General features: G+C 38.6%; 1 protein-coding gene across 1 annotated transcript in view; it reads left to right on the forward strand.

The window, feature by feature from the left end:
- The window catches only part of PTGFRN (prostaglandin F2 receptor inhibitor), a 125,576-nt gene that overhangs the window by 93,928 nt on the left and 7,917 nt on the right, over positions 1-23,731 (forward strand). The window contains exons 6-7 of the mRNA XM_042460615.1: positions 1,750-2,169; positions 13,508-13,615. Coding sequence (XP_042316549.1) covers positions 1,750-2,169; positions 13,508-13,615 — 528 coding nt within the window. The remainder of the gene's footprint in view (positions 1-1,749; positions 2,170-13,507; positions 13,616-23,731) is intronic.

Here is a 23,731-nt window from a genome sequence, read left to right on the forward strand (position 1 = left end):
CATCAAGCCAAATTATTTGGGTTATCAGGATTATTTATTCAGGCAGTTGTATATGTAATTTATTTATTTATTCATTCATTCATTCATTCTGTCACAATCATGAGGCAGCATCAAGCCAAATTATTTGCAGAAAGTTTCTGCAATGCATTGTTTGCAGAAAGGTTTTGCAATGCACAGAAATGTTATTTTTGTGTTCTTTTGTGACTCTAGGACTATTTTCCTGTATTCAATTTTTCTGTCTAGAACCACTGCTATTTCCGTTCTGTATAGCACTGGATCATAATCTTCTATAATGCTTAAAAAGGGCCACTAAGACCCAGAAAGAGTGCCTTAGAAAGTAATAATTCAAGAAACTGCAGAAAGGGTGGTCTAATTTGATCATTTGCCCATCCTTCCCTTCTGTTTTCCCACCTGTATCTCCCAAGAGTTCTTCTTTGGATCCAATATGCTACTGGGTTTCAAGGAAGCAGAAGCAGAAAAACAGTTTTCATGCATGTACTTGACCAGTTTTATCCAGACACACCATGTGAAAAAAATTCAGCAGTGCCCTTATATTCATTCTTATCTGATGTCAAAGGAGCATTCCATGAAGGGAATCAAGTCAACCCAGTCATATCTAGTGTTGCTTCCTTTCTGCCTTCAGTTGCAATTCCAGCAGAATATGGTCTAGCTTGTTGAAGTGGTCCTGATACTTCAAGTGGAAGCATTACAGAGTGTGTCTTTCCCCCATCCTATCTCTCTATCCCCATCCATTGAATAGTGATAATTGAAGACTCAAATCTTCAGTGCCATTTTCTTTAAACTCAAAAACATTTATGTATGGGAAAGGCACATATTGGATTGCACTGCCACCACCTCTTTAGGGTCCTCCATTGTGCCTGAAAAGTCCAGTCACCTTTCAAACAGAAGGGTATTCATGCTCAGAGGTGTCACTGTGCTGAACAGTTAATTGAGTGTAAGTTGGTAACTTCTGAGACAAAGAATAAAAGTAGCAAAGTGTATGCTGGCAGTATAAAAAGTCTAAGACCAAAAGAAACACTTGGGCAATGTTTAAGAATAGAAAGACTGGGAAACTTCATATTTGCTTTTTTCTTTTTCTTTCAGTTATTTGGAATTGTAAATGGATGTTTCTCTTAAATTACTTAACAGTTGAATCAAATGTCACCAAATAATCTATTTCAAGAACTACTATTGTTGGTCTGGAAAGTTAATTCTTTCTGGTTCATTGTGCCCATGTTCATTCATACAGTTATTCCATAATGTGAAACTGAGGCCCTGATTTCTTATCAGAGCTCAGTTAGGATTTCACTCAAGCGTGGAGATGAAATTCTCAGTATCTAATTATTCTGCATGCCTACCTTTCCCTGCTGCTGCTTCTGTTTTTCATGCATTGTCAAAACATGCTGCTAAGTAGCTGCCGAAAGCTATCTCACTTAGGCTGCAGTCCTGTGCCCACTTATGTGGGAGTAAGCTCTATCATGCTGTACTGCGATTCTGTATGTGTCTGCATTCACAGGATTTAATGCATTCCCCAATTTTAGGCTGTTTATACACTGTAATATGTTCACAGTCTGACCTCTTGCTAACTTACAACTTGAAAGATTTTTTTTTCGGACCACAACTCCGAGAATCCTCCAACCATCATGGTCATGGGCCAAAAAAGCAACTTTCCCCTGCTTTGTGTTTACTGCATATGTTTGTTCATCCTTGGCTTATTGCTTATGTCTGTCCCTTCTTTGCTCTTCTCAGATTATGCACTCACCGTAGAGGCTGTGAAACTGAAGCCGTTCTTCATGGCAGGGCATACTTTTGAAATGACATGCAAAGTGTCTTCCCAGAATATCAAGACTCCTCGTTACTCAGTCCTCATTACAGCTGAGAAGTCACTGAATGATCAGTCTAATCCTAATGGGACCACTCGCATAATTTCTCTCAATCAAGATTCAGTGGTCAGACGGGAAGACTGGACAGACCAGGACCGGGTGGATGGTGTGGTTTTGGAAAAGGTCCAGGAGAATGAGTTCCGCTACAGGATGTACCAGACACAGGTTTCTGATGCTGGACTGTATCGCTGTGTGGTGACTGCATGGTCACCAGGGGGTGGAGGCATGTGGCGAGAGGCAGTCAATGGTTTATCCAATCCCATCCAGATAGACTTCCAGACTTCAGGTCAGTAAAAGTCTCTATAAGATCAATAGTTGTGGGATAATATGATGTTTTTGGTGCCTCTACTGGAGATCTGCTCAGTTGGAAATGCTTTAGTACATTTGGCCAGAATTTCTCCAACTCTTTTATACTACTTATCTTCATGTACTAGGAGAACTTACACTTTTAGAAAGCTTTCAAGGAAATTCTGCTGCATAGTAAATTTCTAAAGACAGATTGTTATCCTATACTAGTTCTGTTTATTCCCCCCCCTAAGGGAACTGAATTTCTTGTTTTCATTCCATACGAAGATGTCTGCAACATAGTTTGTCACAACTTTAATTTCCTCCACATCAGATCTGCCTGACTGGAGCAGCATACTGGCCCCTTTTTTCCTTCTTCCCCAATTCTTTTTTGGGTGTCTTCAGTAGTGCTTATAGAAGAAACAGAAATGATTCTACACTCAACTGTACCATAAAATCATTCAGACTCAAATAGCTGTAATTCACCCATACTTTTATGTTTACATTTCTACTGTGTGTACTTGATAACTGCTTCCATAAACTATGGAACTGAATGTCCATTTAAGCACATTTTTGACCCCATCACTCTTCCCTGTCAACATGTGCATATAATAGCACATTCCATCTAGTTGAGAAAGGCTAAACATTGCTACTCAAGAAGTATTCTGCTTTTTACCTCTAGAACTGCACATGTTTGTTGTCAGAAGAGCTGATAATGCTGACTGTCTTTTAAAAGGACCATTACATACACAGTAGTGAGATCCAGCTGAGCCTATCTGTACTGTGTGTGTGAGAAAGATATGTTGATCATAAACTATTTCTGCTTGGTGGATGATGTTTTGTTAGAAAGAAGGAAGAAAATACACCAGCAGTAGCAAAATGGCAAGTATAACATACTTGTGATAGACTTCCAGAAAGCAGCTTGTCATCTACAACTCTGTTTTGTAAACCAGTGACTGAAAATGGCTACAGAGATAAAACATATATTATTATAACATTTTCCTTCCTTCATCATCAGACTTCCAGTACAGTATATTTTATCTTGCTCACTGAGGCAGTTGTTATGCCTGATGGGTATACTTCCACAAAAAGAGTAGTTTTTCCAAGCTTTGCTGAGATTTGTGTGTTTGCATGAATGGCTACAGTTGATATAGCGCTGTGGTTAAATGCCGGTACTGCAGCCACAACCTTGCAAATTTGATCCCCGCAGGGCTCCACATTGACTCAGCCTTTTGTAGCTCAGTAAAATGAGTACCCAGCTTGTTGGGGCCAATTGGCTAACACATTGTAAACCACTTGAGAGTGCTTAGTTCACTATGAAATGGTATAGAAATGTAAAGTGCTATTGCTTGCTATCTACTGCGGTAAAACAGAAAGTGTGTAGAAAAGATATGGGTTAAGTTGTCCCAAACAACTGAAGTTCACCACTGCCAGGAAATGCTGGTTACCCGTTGAGCCTTTCATATTCACCTAGTTAATGCTATTATACTCATGTTGCTGTTTGTGGTATGACCTAGTTCTAACATGTTGCCAATACTTGACTTAGAACATTATTTCATAGCACTGGATTAAGATTTTTTTTTTTAACCTACTATGGTTTTGTGCAAAACAAAATGTAAAATACCATATATACTGGACTACAGGTTGACCTCATATATAAGTCAAGGATACATTTTGAGGCCAAAATTGAGGATTTTGGTATGACCCATGAATACGTTAAGGATAAAATATGACGGCTGCACTGCCATTGGGGGTAATGGCTCAAAACAGCTCACAATTTAAAAGACTGATGCAAATCAAATATGAGGGCTTAAAGAAATTGGGAGGAGAGGATAAGCAAAATACTCACATGTAAAATAGACTCACAACAGGCAAGCAGAATCCCCCCCCCCAAGTCCTCCTTTGTTCCCGGGCTCCAGGTGCGAGCTCTGTGCCCATTGCTTCTGGACCCCAAAAAGTCCTCCAGAGTATGCCACCACCTTGGGCCTGTCTTTACATAAGACCAGGAGGGGGCCTGGGCCTATTTCCAAGGTGCGCTACAATTTTAGTCCGGTGCCAGTGAGCGCGCAACCCAGCTGCATAGCCTCTCCTCCCCCACTGCATTGTTCACTTCCATGCAGATTGGGGCGGCTTTGTTTGGGGGCCATCCTCTCTCTCCTTTGTTACATCAGCCATTGGGACAATGGAAGCCCTCAGGCTGCTTGGAAGTGAATGACATGGCAGAGGACGAGGAGGACAGTGCAGTGGGTGGGTTGTCTTGACTCTTTCCCCTGTCCTCCCCCTCCTCCTCCTCATCTTCACAAGGCTGCCCGTCTGGCAAAGCCCCCAGGCCACTCAAAGGTGAATGACACAGCAGAGAATAAGGAGGACAACACAGTGGGCAGGTGCCCTTGTCTCTTTCCCTCATCTTCCTCTTCTTCCGCTACCACGTCGTTCGCTTTCAAGCGGCCTGAGGGCTTCCATTGTCCCAATGGACGACACAATGGAGGAGAGAGAGAAGGATGTGGCAGAGACAAGGATGCCCCCCCTCCCAGCAAAGTCTCCCCTGCTGCTTGGAAGTGAACAATGCGACAGAGAGGAAGAGGTTATGCAGCTGGGCTGCGCACATTTGTAGCGCAGCCTTGAAACAGGCCCATGCCCCCTCCTGACCTCATGTAAAGACAGGCCTGAGGAGGCCTCTGCAGGTGGCAGAGACATACTCTGGAGGACTTTTTGGAGTCCAGGAGCAATAGGCCCAGAGCTCACACATGGAACCCAGGAACAAAGGAGGACTCCACTTGCCTGCTGGAAGTCTATTTTAATTGTTTTACTTGTTGTGAGTATTTTACTTAGCCTCCCGTCCCAATTCCTTTAAGCCTTCATATTTGATTTGCATCAGTTTTTTAAATTGTGAGCTTCTTTGAGCCCCCCCCCCCCCCAGCCATTAGGAACATTAGGAGGTCCCACTATTTTGGGTATCTTTCGGGAGGGGGGGTCTGAAACAGATCCCCATTGTATTACTGTATTGGTCCTGTATTGCACCAGGATTTTGGATTCCATTTTGGGGCATAATTTTCTTGACTTACAGTTGAGTATATATGGTACTTTACTAGATCGTTTCAGCCTTGTTCATTCTGAATGAGCCCAATAACCTGTGTAACCTTAGAAGCCAATAAGGAATGTAGGAGCTGATAAAGGAAGTCTCTGCAATTTCCACATAAAATTATTAGTGATTGTTGCAGTAGACTTCTGTGTTCTTACTGATATTTTTTGTTTGAAGCTGGAAAGCTGTATTTGGACTGGAAGACTTTTCTGCCACTAACTTGGCATTCTGCCAGAGCTGTTTTGGAGTATCACTTTGTCTGAATGGTTTCATGTTTCAAGAAAAGCTCTTTAGGTTGTGAATGTGCAATCTCACTGAACTGCAGGCAGTCTCAGACAGTCTCTCTCTCCATCTCTCTCTCTCTCTCTTTCCTGTTTAAATTGGTGGCTATACTTTTTACTGCAGTGGAGATTTGAGTTTTTAATTATTCTACCCAAGGAATCATAATATACAGTAGCTATAACTTTTCTGGAAAAATGCATTTCAGAATATTTCCAAAGATTTTCAGAAAGGCATGAAAAACATGGAAGAATCTTGTGGATATCAAATGCTTAATAAATTTATTTGACTAAATTTATTAAAATTTTAGGAGCCATAAACATCTTTTTTTTTCAAAACTAAAAAAGAATCCTGTGGAATCTTACAGACTAACAGATTTGTCTATCTGCCTGTGTGCTTTCAAGTTGCCTGTTGACTTATGGCAACCCCATGAATTTCATAAGGTTTTTTAAGGCACGGGATACTCATAGGATAGTTTGCCAGTTCCTTCCCCTGAAATATAGCCTACAGCACCTGGTATTCATTTGTGGTCTCCCGTTCGAGTACTAACCAGGGCTGACCCTACTTAGCTTCCGAATTCAGAAAGAATGTGATGCCTTTAGGGTATTTAGACCCTACTAACAAATTTACTATGGCATTTTTTCCCCAGTGATGACAAAAGTGCTGAATGGAGATGGGAGGATCCATCCTTGGCTCCCACCACATGTTGTTTTGCTGTAATGCAATGGATTTACATCCTTTTAATACAGAGTCAGAAACAAGGTCATCTTCTCACTTGGATTTCATAAATCAGAACATACAAAATCTACCATATATATTCGACTATATATGACTTCATGTATAGGTCAAGGGCAGGTTTTGGGGCCCAAATTAAAGATTGTGATATGACTCATGGAAAAATTGAGAGTAAAATGTAAGGGCATGTAACAAAATGAACAATAAAATACTACACTATAAAATATTAAAATAATATACTAATATGCTTAAAAACAAAAACAAACAAAATAATCTCTGTTTCTCCTTACTCTGAATCAATAGAATATTGATCCCAATATATACTTGTTTAACTTAATGTAGTAAGCTTTTAAAATGATAGCATCAGTTTTCTTAACACTATTTCACAGTTTAACAATTATTATTGCCCAATTCATGGTCCTTGATTATACATTTCAAAATACCTTGCTTTTTAAAATTCATCCACTTGACTTTGTAGAGGAATCCAAGATATGACTCAGGTACTAATCATTTAGCGCTTTTAGTACTCTGAATTTCTTTCCTTACTTCATTTAATCTTCCTGTCTTCAGTCGCATAATTTTGGCCACATAAAAATTAATCCATGGATGTTGTTATTAATTTCAGAAATTGTTATAGAGGTATTAGACACAAAATTCCATTCAAGTCACATATGGTACAGATACCCCATTTGGCCTGTGAAATCTTCTAATAACACAGGGGCTACTTGTCATTATCTGGAGGAAAGTAGAATACAAAAGTAGTAAGTCTTTCCCTTATTGAAATGTATGGCCTGAGGGCTGTGGGACCATGACTGGATCTGAAACTGCATTGGTGGGTAGGACGACTTCAGGCAAATTTGGGTTATTATTGTGATCTAGTGTGGTTTTTTTAGAGATCCATCTGCTCCATGGAGCTGAGCTCTTAAAACAGTGGGTTAGCATCAGATAGCTATTAGTATGTGGTGTTTTCAAGCAATTGCATCTACCACCCACATCACTTTTCCACTTCCATAGTAGGAGCTGGAGGAGAAGGTTGCTGGTGTGGCTAAGGCTCTTGGAACTCAATTCACTACACAGCTGTCATATGATCCACAGCTTTTTCTCCCAATTTGGATCTGGGGAGATGGCAGGAAGAGCTGTGCAGATGTTTGGATGATCCTGCCCATCTCTGTAGCTTCAGAGTTGGGATGAAGGGTGCCAGTTTGTCACACTGACCTTGGGTTGGTTCCACATTCTCTTTGGAGGGTATATTTCCTGAAGCTAGACTGTTGGCCTGTTGTGAGACATGGCCTTAGTATCAAAAGGCTATAGATGTGGAAAAAGCAATATGGCATAACGAGTTCTGAATCCCTTGAAGCTCAGACATTAAGCAAATCAACTGGAGGCAAATAGAGGACTTTAGAAAAACAAATATGAGGTCAAAGCTCCAAACACTTCTTGTCTATTGTTTTTTATAACTTTTAATAAAAAAAGATTTTAGCTTTCCACTAACTAAGTAATGTGTGGAATTTCCAGATTTGAAGTAGTGCTTTAAAAAAGCTAAAATAATAGGTGAAAATGAGCTATAACTAACATTTTATTACATTTTTAGCTGCAAAGAATAACACGTTCAATATCATATTGTTAAAATGGCACACATAGGTCCTATCCTGAAATGTTGTACAGGGCATGGATCTTTTTTTTAAAAAAATTAGCTCATGCTATTCCACATGCCAACAGCAACACTTTAAAAAATTATTATTTTAAAATGGTTTCTTTCAGCAACTTCGTCAGTTCTGCCTAAGTTTTCTTCATGATCTACTGTTGTGCTCCATCCCATTTTTGATCCCATTCCTGCCAGGACTTAGGTTTAGGCACTAATCTGAGATTCATACAGCATATTAAATCAGACTAGCAAAGTCTTTATTAAAACATTTATATCTTGCCTTTCGGTTTTGCTGCAGAACTCCCATGACAACTCAAGGCTAAATGAATCCATCCGTAAAATGAAAGTAGTCAGAAAAACAAAGACTGAATTCAATGTATCACAGCCTCCACTGTGGTTCCCTGACCACCACCCCCAAAAAAGATTCTTGTTGAGAATTGAGGGTCTCTCAGGAAAAACCATGGCTAAGAGAGGCTTGAGTGGAAGAGCAGAATTAAGGAAACATAGGTGGAGGCGGCTTGGAGGCAGGTACAGTAACACCCCATTTAATGCAGAGGATACATTCCAGGACCTTTCACATAGAAAGAAAACCATGGATAAGTGTGAACCCTATTTTTCCTCCCCAAAATGAATTATGTCTTGAATTGTGCTAGAGGGCCTACAAATGCCTAGAGAAATGTTCTTTCTATGAATATCTAGGTCATCCAGTGTGGTTTTATGGTAAACATGAGGGACACCATATTTTAAAAATCCACCTTTAAACAGCCATGGGGGGGGGCAGGTTGTTTTGAGCACCCTTCCCCATTCAAGTGAAACTGATTAGCAGGAGATTCAGGACAAAGAGGCTTTCTTCATACAACACATACTTAACTGATGGAATTGGCACTGCATGTAAATGTGGGGTGTCCAGGAAGAGATTTGGGTCTAGACGTAATGTGAGCTTTGTCATTTCTAGTACTCAGAATTAATTCCTTTGCTTAGCATCCATCAAAATTTACCATGTTTGGAGTTTATGTCATCTGACTTCAGCTGTGAATTTCAGGGACTCCAGTAAATAAAACAGGTTCTTCAGCTTGACATTTCTGCACTCACTGGTTACAGTGCCTTTAAAAGGAGATTAGATTTTTAAAAGGAAGATTTTAGCAGTGGCTCCTACTTACATGCATCTCCTTTGAGTTCAGAAGCAGTATGTCTACTGATTCTTAGGGGAACAATGAGTGGGAGGATGTCATTGCTTTTGCTTGTGGGTTTCTCATATGGGTCTGGTGACCTCTGTGGAAAATGGAATGCTAGATCCTGCTGGTCTGATTGAGCATGAGGCTGCTTGCTGTATTCCTATGATGCACTCACGTTTAATCCATTCCTGCTTTCTCTGTGGCAAAACATAAGACACTTGACTCTTTCTGCTTCTTGGCCCTTCAGACAGAATGTATTTTAATAATTTTCATATGGCTTCTTCTCCACAGAAAAAACTTTTGATTTTTTCTGACTACTTAATATTAGAATTCAAAGGTATAGCTGTGTTAGTCTGTAGAATCTGTAGAAATCAGTATATAGAGAGATCTTTTAGTATCTTTGAGAATAACTGAAAGAAACAGGGGTGACACATGCTGTCAACTTCTTTCTTTCAATTCAGTTCAAGGGTGCTACAAGATCTTTCTACATACTTGAAGAAAAACACTGTAAACAGCTGTTGGTTATGATTGGAACTACTGTATGTAGAAAAAATGGACATGATAAGGTGATAGTAGCTTAACTTTCATGTTGCAGAATTTGATACTAGAGCAGATATGAGTAATATTTTGGATTAGGAAAGGATTGTAGATTGCATCAGTTGTCCCCTGTAACTCATACTACATTATTCTTTTCAACATAGCACTCAAAGTCACATTCTTAGGAACCTGATATGCCAGGCAAGAGTCAGCAAGTTGTAGTGGTTTGAGCATTAGACTATGGCTTTGGAGACCTGAGTTTTATTTCCCAATCAAGCCATGGAAACCCATTGGGGACCTTGGACAGATCACCCTCTCACAACCTCAGAGGAAAGCAAGGGTAAACTGCTCTGAATAAATCATGCTAAGAAAACCCCCTGATAGATTCGCCTTAGGGTCTCCATAAGTCAGAAGCAACTTGAAGGCACACAGCAACAATGCCTAGCCAAAGTTGTCATCTAAAACAGTTTGTAGAATCAAGTGGCATTGTTTGTGCATGTGGTTCTTTACTACAATTTTCAATGGAAGCTATATTTTAATTTGTTTTGGTTTTTTAATTCTTGCATTATCTTTGGGTACTATTTTTCAAGAAAAGAAAAATATTCTCAAATGGCTATGTAAAAATCTATTTAATGATAAATAATAATGAAAAAGCTACAGTTGTTTCAATCTGGATTGCTTTATGCGCAGTTATCTTAAATCAGGATATGAACTGTATGGTTTTCCAGATGATGCTGAACTGTAACTCCCATTAGTCTTAGTCAGCATAGCCAGTGGCAAAAGCTAATGCAAAATGTCATCCAACAACATCTGGAGAGCTACACATTCTTCTTCCTCAACAAACACCATGTTTCTGTCTTCACCTGTTTGTGTCTTTTAACTTAACAGTGTGAGTTCTTAGATTGAAGAGCTGCATATAGAAGCATATTTTGGGGTTTCCGTTGTTTTGATCTCAGATGGAAGACTGGCTTAATTTCTGACCAAAACACTCACAACCAAAAGAGCATTGTACACTGTTTGTTAGGACAGATTTGTAGGTGCAGGACCTGCAATTTATATGTTCATTATATGTTCATTATTATTGATTAATGTGAAGTTTGCAAACTCTAATACTATGAGTACACCTATGGAATCTACTTTTTCTCTTCATTTTTTAAAAGAGACAATCAAATAGTGAAGTGGGCTTCAGGTTTTAGTGTAAGACTGATCATAATGAACTTGCCCACATCTCTCACTAGCCATTAAAAAAATTGGTCCTAGTTTCATATAAAAACATATTTTGTTTAAAGACTACGAGTTTACAAATTCAAAATCAGTTATATGTAAAACAGTATATCATTAAGGTATTATATATGTAATAAAACAGGAGAAATAACCAAGCTACAAACGTTCAAGCACATCTATAAAATTTGTGTTGTACTGTATCTACAAATACATATCAATCATATCATCTTATGGATAGTGCAAAGAAATCTAAAAACATATAAAATGCATAGTCATGTAATATTTGTATTCAGATGGATCAAAATGCACTTGTAAGCAGCCTTTCAAATTTTGTGGAATTTTCATTGCTACTTTTCGTTGTTTGTCATCCAAGTAAAATGCATCAGGTTTTTCAGTAAAACCTTAGGTTCTCCAGATATCCAGCTAATTGATATTGGTCAACAAATTCATTTTGGTGTTCTCCCTAAAAGCATACCTGGACAATATTTCTAAAAGTCATTCCTAAAGATTTCAGTGCATTACCCTGTTGGCCTGGATGATAACAGATTGACTCAGGGAGGGCCAGAGGTCACCAGCTAATGCTAGTTAGGTTGATTGGGGTAGAATTGTGCTTTCTCTCTCATTTTCACAGGATCTGGGTTGCTATATTTAGCATTCAGTGTTCCTTCTATTTTTTTCCTCCCTGTAATTTCACAGGGTGCACAGAACACCTAAGTGACACAGAATGGGGATTCATCCCATCTGTTTAGCTTTAACTATTGGCAGTAACCTCTAGGGAATTGCTGTCATCGGGCACATAAATTTGGTTTTTCTCTTCCCCTTTTTAGGCTGATAAGACATAGAAAATGCAATAATTCCTTCTTAACTTGATACAGGATTAATTTAATGCAGCTATTTTTGTCTGAACTGGAAAACATTTGGAACTGATCTTTCCTATGACACGCTTGCTCTGCAGGAATTTATTAGCAGAGAAACTGAACAGCATGAAGGGAGGAAAAATGTACCTCTCTTACATTTATGTCTGTGAATGAAATGACTTGTATGACTTACATTAATGAATGTTAATAAGAACATGAGCTATTTTTGTTGTGCATCTTTCTTATTCTTCATCCCAGCTATTAGATAAATGAATATGGTAGTACAGCAGACCTGAGAGTTGGAAATTAAGAACACCATATTAATTCTGAATATGGCTGGGACATACTTTTTGCTTCTCCTGTAATAAGAGTTCAATCACAGTGCTGTAGTAAATGACTCTGTGAGGGTGAAAAAAATGTACTTCTGGATTTCCTTGCTCTTTTAAATCTTAATAATAATTTTAAAATGTACTTTCCATTATAACACAGATTATCCATTTCTGTGGCTGACTTAGCATTGACAAAAAAAATCTAGTTTCCAAGCCACTAATTTCCATAAGCGAAATGTTGATTTGTTGTTGAATGTGTTTCTTAAGGATTCTGAGTTGACCTGAGCACAAGATGAACTGCCCTGATGGAAGTGGGAGTAGACCATGAAATAGCACATAATAACTGTCACCTATGTCTGTTCTCCAGGTTCTATAAAAAAAAAAAAAAACCTCCCAACATCCACAGTCAGTTGTAACAATAATTGTGGTTCAGTGTATTTGGAGGGCACCTAGTTGAGGAACAGTGGCATAGAGAGGTTGACAAAGGCTATGCTTAAATTACAAGTATCTTTTCTACAGGATCATGTGTTTCTACATTTTTTAGAAAAAATCAACAGCTATCTAGGAGGCTGTGAGTTTCCAAATGAATAATGACATATGTTTTCTCCTATTGTTCCCCTTGTCCTCCTATCTCTTACCTGCTTTTCAAAGTGTGACTGAAAACTGTTGTGGAATTGCATTTGCTGTGCATAACCAAGAGGTGAAAAGAGTCACAAATGACAAACTCACAACATGCCATGACCCTATTTTTGTACTTTTTTTTGTTATAAGACATTTGTATTCCAACTTTCATTATAAATCTGTGTGTGTGTGTGTGTGTGTGTGTGTGTAATATATATATGGGTTGGGGAGAGAGGGAGGAGTGAGGAAGAGACTGTGGACGATGGGAGTTATAGTTAATATTTTCATTCAGATTGACCAAAATGCATTTGGAAGCATTTTGAGAATTATAGTTGATCCGTGGGGAGAGGCTGGAAATACAAATAATAATAATAATAATAATAATAATAATAATAATAATAATAATATAAAAAACACCTATGGTGGATTCTTGATTGGTGAAGGCAGTTTACAGATTGCCAGTGCATTGTGTGACTAATTCAGTGTACATAAAAATTTATAGTTTATACAGCTACATCAGTTAATGGTAAATGGTTGAATAACTTATGGACATAAGACACAATAAAATTCTGGAATGCATTCTAGACATGCCTGAGAAAGCTTCTAATACCGCAGTCATCCTGGTGCATCTCTTTGAATCCTCTGAAATCTCCTGAGCAGTGTGTTGCATAGAGCCAGCATAAAATATACTTTGTTGATAAGCATAGGGATCTATTTCCGTAAGTTTTTGATCAGGTATAAGTTATGAATATATGAGAACTTTCCATGCTCTTTTAGTAAGTCTGTAAGTTGCTAGCAGCTTCTGAGAATCCCATGGAGGAGAAATAGGATAAAACTTTCTTTTTTGTTTCCTAGGTCCTGTTTTTAATGTGTCAGTGCATTCCGATAGGTCAACTATTTATCGAGGCGAGCTGGTGAATTTGATTTGCATCATCACCCTTGAAGGGACATTAATTGATCCAGGTATGATTTGAGTTTTGGAGGATGTTCCATTTCCCATATCCTTTCCCTTTCCCTTCCCAATTTGTCTAATCCTGCTAGCAGCTCAGGAAATCACATGCTTTCATACATCTCTTAGAATGAAATTCCACAATTCAGTGTAAAATTGTGAAGCCCAATCCTTTTAATTTGTGGCAGTGTGACTTGTTATATCAAGGAGCTCTGGAACTGACATTTCTGTGAAAGTACTGATTGAGTAGATGGAACCTTAGATGTTCTGAAGCCAGTTTGTAGACCCACAGTAGACCTACTCTATCTGAAAATAATTAAAAAAAAAAACAATTCAATATTTGGCTGCAATTCAACATTTGGTAATTCCTGGTTACACACACTATCCCTGCAAGTTAAATTTGCCCCACTGCTTGCTGCAGGCAGAATGGTTCACAGGTTCTGTGGTTCACAGAATATACAACAGTTGGGGACTGACTTTTTAAAATCTATCTTTGAAGCCTGCTTGCACTGACAGTTTTTGTATGCCCTCAGGTCATTCACAACTTTAGTGACACTAAAGTGAACTATGGAGATTTTGATTTGTTGTTGTTGTTGTTGTTGTTGTTGTGTTTTGAAGTTGTTTCTGACATGTAGTGACTGTAAGATGAACCTATCACAACACTTGACATGTGTTGTTCAGAGGAGGTTTGCCATTGCCTTCCTCTGAGGCTGAGGATATGACTTGCCCGAATTCACCCAGTGGGTTTCACAGCCAAGCTGGGCATCGAACCCTGGTCTCCAGAATTGTAGTCCAACATTCAAACTGCTACACCACACTCTCACAGTTTTTGATTACTCATCTTCTAATTCTGAACACTGAAGATCCTTAATAGATGTTGTCTTGTTGGGTAGATTGGCAGTGGATAACGATTTTTCATTTACTAGAAGAGCACTCAGATGAAACAGTCAGGAATGGAACTATGGTGAATTTCAGACCTTGAACATCTAATCTGGGCAAAATTAGTGCCTGTACAATAAGTAACATTGATTTTCCATGTGTTAATCTAAAATATTTCTGGTTTGGACTCCTAATATCTGTTATGGATATCTGATGTTTATTTAATATAGTTCAGAAAATTATTATTTGAATCTGTTGCTTGATTGTTGTGGGTGTTCAGCACACAAATCAGAGTTTAGCCATTTTCAGTTAAGCTGTACAGGTTGTCTATACAAATATAATTTTGGTAGGTGTTTATATTTTTAATGCAGTCTGCTTGTAGAAATTATTTTTAAAAGCCTGTTGTGCTAAAAGAAGGCAAATGCTCTTTTGTCTGTCAGCCTCTTTCTTTCCTTAAAACATAAGATCAGTTTGTTCAGTGAATGCTATTAATGTTAGTCATGGATCAGTATTTAATTTGCAGGCATTGTAATTAATTTTCAGGGTTGCAGAGAAACACTGTAGCTAACGTGCAGTGAAGGACAGCATTGATGGGTTTGATTGCTAGTCTAATCCAGAAAGTCCAAGAAGCCTACAGCTTGGCATGCAACTTTATAACTTTACAACTGATAATTTAAAGTGTGATTTCCTATCTTCTCCCAGGAATGGAGAAACTAGTCTACATCCCCTCTGTGTCATTTTCACATGTATTCACCCAGAAGTATGTTTTATCCCATTTCCACATGCTTCTCCAATTTTTCAGACTCTAAATGAAAATTCAGAGATAAATACATGTTTATAAGATATTCTGTGAGTCTTAGTTTTTTATAATTTATAATTCTCACAAGGAATTAAAAATAGAGCCCCAAACATACATAACAGTACCACTTATATTTTATATTTGAAACCTGCCCCAATAACATTTGAAAACTGAGGGATAATACATTTAATAAACACAACATATTTTTCTCTCTCAAAACATGCTTATTCACATCCATTTTTATACTTCCCTTGAGCCAAGAACTGTTGCAAAATATTTGGTGTAAAAGCTAGTGCTAATTTCCATTCTGCATATTCAGAAAGTGTGTGTTGGTTCATATCCTTTTCTTTCCCTGCCCAAGACTGGTACTTTTCGAAATGTAGCAGAAATGTGGCTACAATTGCATCTCTGCCTCAGACTTCTGGCTTAAGATATCCAGAAGAGAACAAGGAAAAACAACTGCCATGTTTTTGACTAGGAAAGTGGTCCCTGCATTATTCAGTCCTCCTTTTATCTGTCCCCTGCTTTTAGGTCTTATTCTGCCCCTAGTCAATATAATAACCAGTTTCTTTCAGATGGTGTATTTTGAGCATGCCTAGACAATGACTCTAGTCCCTGCAATCCTGAAATACCAATTTTCTTGTTCTTCCATGGCAGTTGGATACTGAATCAATTCATCGTCTGGTATGAAGATCTGAAACTACAGTGTTAACCAGGGCTTATTTCAGAATAAAATTCCCCTGCTCAAATAGTTTTGCTGTGTTCATTCTGACCTATAAAGCCACATATAACTTATGTTGAGGCTATCAGACAAACCATATCACCCCCATGAGCTTGTCTGTTCCTATCATCTGTAGTAGAAAAAATATTTTTCTCCATCCCACTTGCTTCACAAATACAGTTGGTGGGAACACAAGGTAGGAACATCTTGTCCCAATCTTGGCAGAAAGAAAGGATATAAATAAAATAACAATAAATAAAGTGGAGTGATGGTACTATGGATTTTTTTTGGGGGGGGTATAAAAAGGAGGTAGTAATCATGTTGGACTTAAAAAAAATCCAGAACATTTCAAACTGCATGCCTTTATTTGACAACTGAAATATGCTGCATAAGAATGTGTGCAAAGGCTCAAAATGTTCATATGGGCCATCTTGTATTAATAGACTCAGAGAGGGATTTCTTTCTTGCATTTTTGGTTTATGTGATGTCACTTTGCAAAGTTCCTGTAAATTTGGCAGAGAAGATATGTCTTCAGGTGACCTTTTGCGTAGGTCTGCATACTCAGAGGTGTAGGTTCTTTTTTGTACCAGCATTGCAACAGAGCAATTTCATCTCCTGCAGACCTAACTAGTAAGTATTCTGGGAGTTACTAAATTAGCTGTTTGGTTCTGTTGTTTTTACTTGATTTACAATCAGTGAAAGATCTACATATCTTTCCTTGAATTAGGTTAAAAACAAATGGCCTCAGCATTGTGAATCAGCTATGCTAAAGGAACTCCTTTCTGTCAAATAAAAGTACATACTGCAAAATAGATGGGCTGGGAGTGGGACTAAGAATTGTGAAGGCTGATTGATCAGGGGGAGCAGCTAGCAAGCTTAGGCTTGCATGTCAAATCAAAACATGCATAAATATACAACTTAAATGTGGATCACTTCCAGTTTCCCCCAAGGAGGGAGGTGTCCTAGTACCACAGTTTGCCTCATGTATATGATTTTAAGGCTTAATTTATCATGGTTCCACATGGCACCCCTCCCACCCTACAGTAGCACATTAACAAGAGCTGCTCCAAAGTGTGACAGATACTGTAGCATGTCTTAGAATAGTAAGTGCCTCTGGCCATTACTCTTTAAAGTCCATTAGTATAAGAATTATATGAAATCTAACCAGCACTTCTATTAGATCTCACTGCATCTTGCTCCTGTCTGCTGTTTTTATTGCTGCTTCTGTTTTTATTGCTACTCCTACAGTTTCCAAAATAGCAAGATATCCACCAAATGTATGGAAATACTGCCATAAAGGTTATCCACATGTACAGGAATTGCATGAAGGATAAGACCAGCACAGTGAGGGATTAAAGTGATATAAAATGGTTGGATATATTAGGTTGCTTATATTTAAACTGTATGCTTTCTAGGAAAAGGTCACATGAATAGTGGCAATTCTCATCTCTATTCCTATGTTTTTGGTTTGAAAAAGATGCAGTTTAAGAAAGGAGGCTGTTAGTTGAGATGCTTGATCTCAGACTTGAGTGCAAAGTACAGCTTTGCCTACTACAGTAAAGTAGTTAAAAAAAACCTAGTAAAGTACCTACTAAACATCTGAAAATGGGGACTTATAAGTACCGATAAGATCACAGTGGTACTGATTTATTGGTTTATAGGATTTCATACTGCAATATCCTTTCTTGACAATTGATAGCAAGTTTTTATATATTGTGTTGGGAAATATGGAACCTTTCTATTAAAAATTATTAGAAAGTCTTTGTTCTTCCAGAAGGTAAATCCTATTTTCATAACGAAGTGGCAGTTAGTGTTAGAAATGAGGAACCTAAATTGTGGACAGGTGATATTGTAGGCTAAGACATGCTCATCTTCCATATGAGTTAAGTCTCTTGGAGTGTACTGTCGTAATTGGATCAAGTCAGAAATACAGAGCCTAGAAATGAGATGGGTAGAAATGTGGGTAATGAATGCCTTCAGGGATTTGGACTAAAGTATCTGGGACATTTCCCTCCCTCTGGTCACAGACACTGATAACTCATCTGAGTGAAGATGGATAGTTCCCATCTGTTGGATATCTCAGTAATGGGTCTTGGGCAGGTCCTCTGATTGGTTGTCCACATGGTTTAAAAAAACTTGCCTATGTAGTTTAATTGGCTTCCCTTCAGCTACAGCAGATACAGGGATTGTACAGATGATGCAGGCTAGCCAATAAAAAATAATCCTATCAGGGCACAAGACTTGGGAAGAATGCTTGCTTATGGTACATTTTTGATCTGCGATCAAAAGCAAGATAAATAATTGTAGAAGGACAATCAATAAATGGTTTGATTACTGTATCTCATTTCCTCCTTGTTCTCTCTCTAACTGCAGTTTTTTAAGCAGCATCATTATTGGGACAATGGCGAAATGGGTTGGAGAAACACAGGCTTTTCAGAATGGGTTTCAGAAGCATACCTGTAGTAAACAATACAATAAAGCTTGAGCTAGTAAAGAATGGGATTGTACTGTACCCAATCCTACTGCAGCCTTGTGTGTCTGCTTATAACAGCCAAGGTAAAGTGCAGATGCCTCCAGTATACCTTACTGAGCTTGTGGGAATAGCAAAACAGAAAAAAGGAGAAAGCAGATAAATGTCAGCTACTACCAGCATGTTAGGAAAAGAAAGAAAGCATAGATCTATGAGTTTAACCACCAAAATTGAAATCAGAACAAAACTGGAGACTGGTAAAAGAAAAAGCTTTCAAGTGATCTCTAGAAGGTCCAGAATGTTTTTGTTTACTTACTGTATATACTTGATTACTTTCGGCCGGACCAGGAGAGAGAGGCCAGCAATGGTTTTGCCTCACTCACATGGGGCTGGAGGGAGATAAGGTCAGCTGCCCACCAGCTGAAGCCCCCAGGCTGCTCGGAAGTTCACCTACCTCCCTACCTCCATCCCGACCATGGCTGTCCTCTGAAGGGCAGCCATGGTCAGGAGGGCCCCTGGAGAACAATTGCTTGCCTTCCTCCATTCTCCCAATCATGGTTGTCCTCTGAAGGGCAGCCAGGGTGAGGAGGAGGCTTGGTGGACAGGTGCCTGCCCTGCCTCCTCTTCCCTAGTCCAGCTGTCCCTTCAGGAGACAGCCAGACTGGGGAAGTTACCATATTGACCCGTGTATAAGTCGACCCAGGGGTTTTTTTGCTCAAATTTGGTCAAAACTTTTTGACTTAGACGCAAGTATATACGGTATGTAAAGCTTTTCTTACCTGTTTTGTTTCATTTCATATGTACTTATTCTTAGTTTTGAATAAAATGTTTGCTGAAATATATCAACTGCTATCCCTGTTTTTTCTGTGTTATTTCTGCCTCTGGCATCACCTTTTCTGTTAAAAGAAATAACGCCCAATAATACATCTACTTCATTAGAATCATAGAATGATAGAGTTGGAAGAGACTACAAGGGCCATCCAGTCCAACCCCCTGCCATGCAGTAAATCTCAATCAAAATATCCACCACAGATGGCCATCAAGCCTCTGTTTAAAGACCTCCAGGGAAGGAGACTCCATTACACTCCAAGGGAGTGTGTTCCACTGTCAAACAGCCCTCACTGTCAGGAAGTTCCTCCTAATATTGAGCTGGAATCTCTTTTCCTGTAGCTTGCATCCATTGTTCTGGGTCCTGTTCTCTGGAGCAGCAGAAAACAAGCTTGCTCCCTCCTCAATATGACATACCTTCAAATATTTAAACAGGGCTATCATATCACCTCTTAACCTTCTCTTCTCCAGGGCAGGCTAAACATTCCCAGCTCCCTAAGTCGTTCCTCATAGGTCATGGTTTCCAGGCCCTTCACCGTTTTAGTCACCCTCCTTTGGACACGCTCCAATTTTTAAAATGCCCTTTTTGAATTGTGGTGCCCAGAACTGGACACAGAATTCTAGGTGGGGCCTGACCAGAGCAGAGTAAAGTGGCACTATTATGTCCCTTGATCTAGACACTATACTTCTATTGATGCAGCCTAAAATCGCATTGGCCTTGTTAGCTGCCGTATCGCACTGTTGACTCGTGTTCAACTTGTGGTCTACTTGGACCCCTAGATCCCTTTCACACGTAGATTCATTCAGCCAGGTGTGCCCCATCCTATATCTGTGCATTTCATTTTCCCACCCTAAGTGCTTTACCTTACATTTCTTCGTGTTGAATTTCATTTTGTTAGCTTTAGCCCAGTTTTCTAGTCTATTCAGGTCATTTTGTATTTTGATCCTGTCCTCTGGGGTATTTGCTACTCCTCTTAATTTGGTGTCATCTGCAAATTTGATAAGTATGCCCCCAATTCTGTCATCCAAGTCATTTCTAAAAATGTTGAATAGCACTGGACCCAGGACAGAACCCTGTGGGGTCGCACTGGTCAATTCTCTCTAGGATGAAAAGGAGCCATTGCTGAGGACCCTTTGGGTTCAGCCGGTCAACCAATTACAAATCCATGTAACAGTTACCTTGTCTAGCCCACATTTTACAAGCTTGTTGGCAAGAATGTCATGGCAAACCTTGTCAAAGGCCTTACTGAAATCAAGATTAAATGAGGTACACCTGTAGATTCTTCCAGTGTAGATGTGGATGATAAAAAGAATAGCAATTTTATATTAAAATTACTTCTACCCTAGAGAACAGATTATGTTGCTGATGTAAAGTGATCTTCCTCTGCTATTTTAAAATATAATTTTAACTGCACTGATTTGTTACTGTGTTTTATTTTTAATCAGCTGTTTTTTAATTTTATTTTATTGTTAGAAACATATCTCCTTGTTTCTTTTACCGTATTTATGTCTCGTGTAGTATAAGCACTTTGCGGAAGTTTGGTTAATTTTTTAAAAAAAAAAAGTTATGAAGAACCTCATGCGTTTTCATAATGTCATGCGTCTTCAGAGATGGAGCACTTGCTTTTATAGCCTTTCATCTCTCAGGAACATATCCAGTCCACATGTACAGGTTGTATTATTATTATTATTATTATTATTATTATTATTATTATTATTATTTTGCTCTCTGAAAGAGTCCAAGAGATACCTTGGTAAATTTGTGGGCTTTTTGATGGGCTTGGCTTTCATGCTTGCTTTCTAGTATGCAGTGGGCTGTACTAAGACCTTCACTAGAAGATGGCTAGAATAATTAAATTACATCCTCAGCTACCAGCCTAATGAGGTTAAAAGTGCAGATCTGCTAATGGATTTATTATAATCTTGCACATTGCACGGAAGAGCACAGAATATACTGATGGACTTTGACTGTCTGTCATTTAGTGTTAGAGGTGGAAGTCAGTGCAAAGACAGTCGCAAGATTAACGCCTTAGTGAAATTGGTGTAAGGCATTTGTTGCTGATGACACACGTCTAGAGTACATATGTAGGTAAAAGGTGCCCTGAATTAGGCAATGCATACTGGGGAGTGAGCCTTGCAATGACATAGGAAGCTGACTGTTTAGTGGCTTTAAAAGATGCGCTAATTCTTAAATTGTCTTTATGTTAGGGGAGTGCCACTGTCTGGCTTTTATAAACAAACAGGAATCAAAACTTTTCAAGAGTGCCATTTAATGGTGTATGGAGGGCATTGTTTATACATTATTATCTCTGCTGAGAAATAAACATGTTATTTCTCAGCAACACCCATGAGAGCAACTACAACAAATGTAGTTTCTTTGTTTTATGACATTTTTGTGTTGTCCATGACATAATTTTTTTAATATGGCTTAGAATAAACAAACATAAAAGTATTTTAAATGCAAAATAAGCAACAACAAAAAATCAAAAGCTGCACAAATAAGCAAATGAGATATAAAATCACAGGAACCTGAGAACTAAAACACAAAAATGTAAAACAAAAAAGCCCATACTGCATACTTCAAAAGCCTGATGGAGCATGAACGATGTTACTTGGCATCCAAAGAAACTGCCTGGTCAAAAATGTAGGAAAGTTGTTCCCTAACTGTGCTGCTGGTACTGAAAAAGCCCCTTTCTCTGGTGCTTACCTGCCTCACTTCTTTTTTTGGAGGAGGGGTAGAAGAAACGGTTTCAGAAGAAAAGATCACATTTGTATATATTTTGGAAAAATATGATCTTATGTGTAATCTGCCTCTTAAAAGAGACAGTTTAAAGTAATCTGGAAATGGACTTTTTAAATAGAAAAATTAGTGTACTTTATGCTGAATACAGGAGAACCAGCATGGTGTATTGGGCTAAATGCTGGCCTATAACTCTGGAGACCAGGGCTTGAAACCCCTCTCAGTCATGCAAACTCATGAGCATGGACAAATCTTATTTTCTCAGCTTCAGAGGTTGGTAAAGGCAAACTCCCTCTGAACAAAACTTGGCGAAAACAACAACACCCAGTTAGGTTTGCTTTAGGATCACCATAAATTGGAAACAGCTTGAAGGTTTGTTGTTGTTGTTAACTGCCCTTGAGTTGATCTCAACTCATGACAACTCTGTGAATGAAATACCTCCAAGATCCACTGTTCTACTCAGGTCCTGCAGGCTCAGGCCTGTGGCATCTCTGATTGAGTCTGACCATCTGGCTTGTGGTATTCCTTCCCTTCTACTGCCCTCTACCTTTGCCAGCATCATTGTCTTTTCTAATGAATTATGCCTTTTCACGATGTGACTAAAGTACGACAGTCTCAATCTAATCATCCTGGCTTCCAGGGAGAGTTCCGGCTTGATCTGTTCTAGGATCATTTTTTTTTTTTTTTTGGTCTTTTTGGCTATCTATGGTATCCTCAGCACTCTTCTCCAGCAACATCTGTCAAATGAGTTGATTTTCTTTCTAATAGTTTTCTTCACTGTCCAGCTCTCACATCCATATATGATGATAAGGAATACAGTGGCTTAGCCAATCCTGATCTTAGTGTTAAGATTTATGTCTGCACTTTAAGATCTTGTCTAGTTCTTTCATAGCTGCCATCCCCAGTCATAGTCAAAGGAAAAAGTGCTAAGGCAGGCTTAATCCATACATGGTGATGGGGAATACAATGCTTGCTTGGACAATCCTCACTTTAGTCTTTAGTTGAAAGTACACTGCAACAAATCTTGAATACATTGAAGAAGCATATTTTAAAAACATTGTAAGAACTCTGATACATGCGCATGCGCACACACACACGTACACAGCAAAACCTGAAGTGATCCCTCCAAACATTTATTTTCTGGATGCAGTGTAGCATACACAGTGCTACATTATGTTCATCTCCATCTTTGCCTTGTACCTAAAGGAAGGGAATAAAGTGGAAGCTTGTATACATACTCTCAAAGAATATGTGCATGAATCAGAAAGCTCTCAGTTCAATAGTCATGAACTCAATGGATAGTCTCAATTAAAAGTCACACCTGCCTAATCTTAGCTTTCACCCTTTCCCATCTGTAATTTATGGAATAATAATAGATACTTTAACAGGATCATAATACAGATTATAACTTGTAATGTGTTCAAGGCACTTGGAACACTTGACATTACTATAAAAACGTTGAGTTACTGTTAGACTGAATCTTCAGTTCAGTTCAGTTCTGATGTACTGCACTTTAGTGAAAAGGGTGTTATAAATAAACATTAACATCATCATCATCATCATCATCATCATCATCAGTGTGATTCTAATAAATCTGTGATCCATAAAGATGAGACAACTGTAGTTTAAGTCTTTCTCTTAGTGTGGGCTGCTCTTCTGTCTCAGATTTCTGGTTTTGCTTCCTATAGCTTGC

Source organism: Sceloporus undulatus, chromosome 3, assembly GCF_019175285.1.
Source record: "Sceloporus undulatus isolate JIND9_A2432 ecotype Alabama chromosome 3, SceUnd_v1.1, whole genome shotgun sequence".
Taxonomy (NCBI): Eukaryota; Metazoa; Chordata; class Lepidosauria; order Squamata; family Phrynosomatidae; genus Sceloporus; species Sceloporus undulatus.